The sequence below is a fragment of the Humulus lupulus genome, chromosome 9 (genome assembly GCF_963169125.1).
Source record: "Humulus lupulus chromosome 9, drHumLupu1.1, whole genome shotgun sequence".
NCBI classification, from domain to species: domain Eukaryota; kingdom Viridiplantae; phylum Streptophyta; class Magnoliopsida; order Rosales; family Cannabaceae; genus Humulus; species Humulus lupulus.
Window position 1 is genome coordinate 36,456,020 of NC_084801.1, and position 4,825 is coordinate 36,460,844.

A 4,825-nucleotide genomic window follows, 5' to 3' on the forward strand; every position below is an offset into this window, starting at 1 on the left:
TATCCCTGAAAAGTATCGTTTTGAAAAACTGATATCCTCTTTTTAATATATCCAATATATTAAAGATAAAATATTAGTTATTTTAAACAATTTGAATATAACTAATCAGTTATCAGATTATGTTTAAATAATAATATTTTAATCATATAACAATATCTCATTATTCATTTAATATTTAAATAACTAAAATTGTGGAACCAAGAAACTACCAATTAGCTTCTTATGTGTGTAGCACAGTGACTGTGCACTGTGCTACACGTGTACCACATGCCAGGGAAGGCATGTGATTTTTCACCATTTTTTCTTATTATTTAAATACCAAAAATCCCAAAAAATAAATTAATTCAAAATTAATTATATTTTTGTTAAATCAAATAATTAATTACACATAATTATACAATAAATATTTTTGATGCATAGAAAGATATTTTACTTATCAAATGAGTCATTTTGCCCATTTTTGTACTTACCTTTGTCAGTGTTTGTTTGAGCCATTTCGGGGACCATGGACCTATAACATTAAGCTCCAATAAATTGATACTAAATAATTAAACTCTTTAATTATAATAGTTAATTTATTAATTATGATATTTCTCCACTATAAATTCAGAATTGTACTCTTTATGTTATAGATATACTTTTACAAAAATCTTATCTTAAGTCATCCATTGATATAACCATCTTACAATAGTTCAACCCTCTAATTAATTAGTTCATAAATTAGAATGAAAGAATTACCATTTTACCTTTCTAATTTACTTCTTATTCCTTAAGTACTATTAATTCACTAGTGAATAATTAATCTATAATCTAATTATAGATTTGAGCTCAAAATCATTCAGTTCCAGAATTAACCCTTAAGGGATCTAATATACGATCTGTTAGGAAAGATTAGATTCCGTATTGTTGATACATGTTCCCAGCCATCCATGATATTAAATCTCCAAAACAAAAGTCATTAGCCTCATTCTATGAAGAGACCTTAACGAATGATTCAAAAGATTTAATAAACATGAACAGGAGTTCATGAACACTCAAGATTTAAGTTGATCTATAAATGATCATCAGTTATGATATGAATTACAAGTCTTTATTGTTAAATGACTTTTGGATAAATACTTTTATTCATATCGGTCCATGTCATATATAATCATATTATATAAAGCACCTTTACCGAGATGTCTTACCACATCAATAATCCGAATCTAGATTATTTGTATCAACATGATACTCAGCAAACCGTACTTACAACCCTAATTAAAGAATTCCTTAACTTTAATTTGTTGTTGTTGACTATTTTTATTCATTCATGTGATTTTAATTCTCTCGTACTAATACAAGATCACATCTTCAATAATGGATATGGAATTTTTCTAATATTTACAAAATTATTCAAACAATAATTTAATAATCCAAATATAACAATAATAATAAACCATTGTATTTATTTATTCACAGAAATAACAAATGTCTTTTACATGCTTTTAGGACATACTCCTAACATATAAAACTAAACTTGCATGCGACATGCATACGTGGAAAGGTTTTTAAAACACGACAATCCTTGCCCAACTCCCGCCTTCCACTATGGACAATCCTTCTTTAGGTGGCATGTCTAACCGCACTTGTAACACTTGTTTGTGCCTGTCTAAAATTCTTCGAAATTCCGGCGTGAGCATTTGGGACAGCTGGGGCACTCAACTTTGTGGTTCTGATGGTTTTCGCGGTTATGACCATTGTTGTGACTGTTATGGTTGTTGTGGTTGTTATGATTGTTATGGTTGTTACCATTGGAGCTGTGGTTCTGGATCTCTTATCAACGCCACTGCTCTGCCCCTCTTGAGCATTTCTCTTATTTCCCTCTTGGAAGGCCTTGTTCTTGTTGGCCTCCCTTCTTGCAGCATTGTCTTTCCATATACGGTCCTCTAATGTAGATTCCAAGAACTTTACTTAGCTAAGTTAGATAGTAGTATAATAGTAATAATAGTATTATCTTTATAACTGTGGATTTTTAACCTAAGGTTTGATTAATATGACTGATATTGAGGATAATATTTATTATACTATAAGGTTTAGATAAGAACCAATAAGATAATAGCACATGTTATGTATGGGTTTATTAATGATTAAGTATTTTGAGGATTAAATTTATTAAGGCTAAAATTTGAATAGTCCTAAACCTTATTAGGAAATTTGGGGCATTACACTCTAAGGTCAGTCAGCAGCTTTGAAAACGTTGGAAGGCTTAGTCAAGGTTGTTTACTCAATTTAAATTAAGCTAAAAATGTGTAATTTCATGTTTAAATAATCAGCGTATGCCGATATATCGCAGCTATAGGGGGCGATATCTCGCAGCACGAAGATACGGAAAACAGGAAACGTTGCACGATTGCCTCGGGCATACTGGCCCAGGCGATATATCACCTACAGGGGGCGATATATCGCCCCTCTCAGCATAATTTGAAAGTTTTTGAAATCGTTTTCCATTCAAACCTTCAACCTCTTGATAAGTCCAGCACCGTTCTGAACGAGTCTTCAGCCTCTGCTGAATGATAATTCAAATTATTTTCACTTAAAAATCCATTATTTTTATTCAAGTTAAATGAGATCTTTTCATTCCTAAACTCTATAAATAGGACCTAGTACCCAGCCATTTATTCATCTATTACTCTAAGTTCATAGGCTGCAAGTTTCTAGGTGAGTGTGAGAGTGTAAACACTTGGGTTGGGAATTATAAGCTTATCAAACACTTGGGGAAGTGAGGTTTATACACATTTCGGTGAAAGGTTTAGATTGATCATATAAGTCTTCAAGGTATTTCCAAACTCTAGTCCATTTATGTATTATGTTCTTTAAGTTCTCATAGTCTTCTACTCATTCTAACCTTATTCTTATTCTTGGTTAGGAAATCCAAGTTCTTAAGCACATAAGTTTTTGGTAAGTATATTCTCAATGGTATAGTCCTTCCATTCTTTTCATCCCTTTTCTTCAATTTACTCACCCTGTTATAAATGGTTTTTAGGAGTGTTCCAAAGTCCCAACTCTGTCCTCATATCCCGGTATTTTGGTAAGGAAAATAGGATAGGATTTATGTGTTATATGCTTTTATATGTTATCTTATGATTTTATGTTATGCAATATGTTATGATAAGTATGATTGTAGACTTGGGCATATGACCTATATGACTAACAAGCCCCAAATAGATTATGGGCATATGACTTGCTTAGCTAGCAAGACCCCACTAATCTAATGGGCATATGACTTGTTTAGTCTATGGGACCCCAAGTAATAATGGCCATTATAGTATGTATGTGATATAAGTGTTATGTTATGTTTTTATGAAATTTATGTATATGGACTATGTGTTAGATTTTCCTTGCTGGGCATTAGGCTCACTCCTTTTTGTCTATATGTGCAGGAAAATAGTCTTAGTGGTGGGAAAGGTTCTTGGAAGCTTGGAGAATGTGTATTGAGGCGGAATGGATTCAAGAGCCGAGCGTTTCGATTCGAGGATGTAGTTTTGTTTCTTATGGTTTTTACATGTATTTTTCCGCATTTTGTTATGTAAATCTCTTTTTAATTATGTCATGTTTTGATTTTAAAACAATGGGATCCCATATCCTAACTTGAATTTTATGTAAGTTTAACTTTTATTTTGACAAGTTTCTAAATAAAGTTATGGTCTTTTCACTTGCAAGTTTTATTAAGGATTAGTGTTTATGTATAGTTTTCATTAATGGTCCATAAGTCTAGAATAGTTGGGTCATTACATCTAAGTACTCTACACCAAGGGCCTTGTCTAAGATTTCAGCATAACTAACCACTTCAACACTGGTCATCTTCACATCCCTAGCAATCATGGGTTGTAATCCTCTCACAAAACTTTGGACCTTCATGGCCTCGGTTGGTACTATCTCAGGAGTAAACCTTGCCAACCTATAAACATTTTGGGCGTACTCTATGTCAAAAAGGTTGCCCTGCATCAATGTTACAAACTCGTCGACCTTGGTTTCTAGTATAGTCGCACTATAGTACTTCTTGTTGAACACTTGGATAAAGTTTGCCCAAGTCATGGTGTTGAGGTCACGTGTTTTCTTCACCACATCCCACCAGATTTTTGCATCCATCTTGAGTAGATGAGCAGCACAAAAAACCCTTTGACGATCATCCAACTCCATGTGATCAAAGATGGCCTCGATCGACTTCAACCATTCCTCAACCACCATAGGGTCGGGTTTTCCTTCAAAGTTTGGTAGAGACTGTTTCCTGAAGCGCTCATAGACCAGTTTGAATCCATATCCCATTGGCATTGGAGCAGGTTAAGGTACTGGTTGTACGAGAGGCTCAGGTTGTGCCAACGATACTTGTGGGGCTTGGGGCACTTGCTGAGCTTAAGCAAACTCTTCATCCCTCTGTCTTAACTATTCTCTTAATCTTGCTACCTCTGCAGTTAAATCCACAGCTGGTGCAGTTGGGGCTACTAGCTGAGCTGGTGACATTTCCATGCCATGGATTTCAACGACATTAGGGTTTGCAGAGGTGCCTCTTCCGCGGCCTCTTCCCCTTCCTTTGACACCTCTTGCACCTCTTCCTCGTGTTGACATGATGATATTCTAAGGCACCAAAAGAAATCATCATAAGAGAATATAAATCGCATAATGTTTAACTACTTTAAGAGTTAGGGTTGTCATGCATGCTCATATTCATACAACATCAAAAGTTTGCAAAAAGAGAGAAGAAAAGGTAGAACTGAAGAATATCCAAAATCACCCAAAAGCATCCACATAATTATAATGTCCAAAATGTGTCCAAAACATCCAAAAA

General features: G+C 34.1%; 1 protein-coding gene across 1 annotated transcript; it reads right to left on the bottom strand.

Annotated features, from left to right (window-relative positions):
* Nucleotides 1-3,750: 3,750 nt before the first annotated feature.
* Nucleotides 3,751-4,305, bottom strand: LOC133799614 (uncharacterized). The gene has a single exon (XM_062237612.1). It carries the CDS (start codon nt 4,303-4,305, stop codon nt 3,751-3,753), a length of 555 nt encoding a protein of 184 aa, XP_062093596.1.
* Between the last annotated feature and the right edge of the window lie 520 nt (nt 4,306-4,825).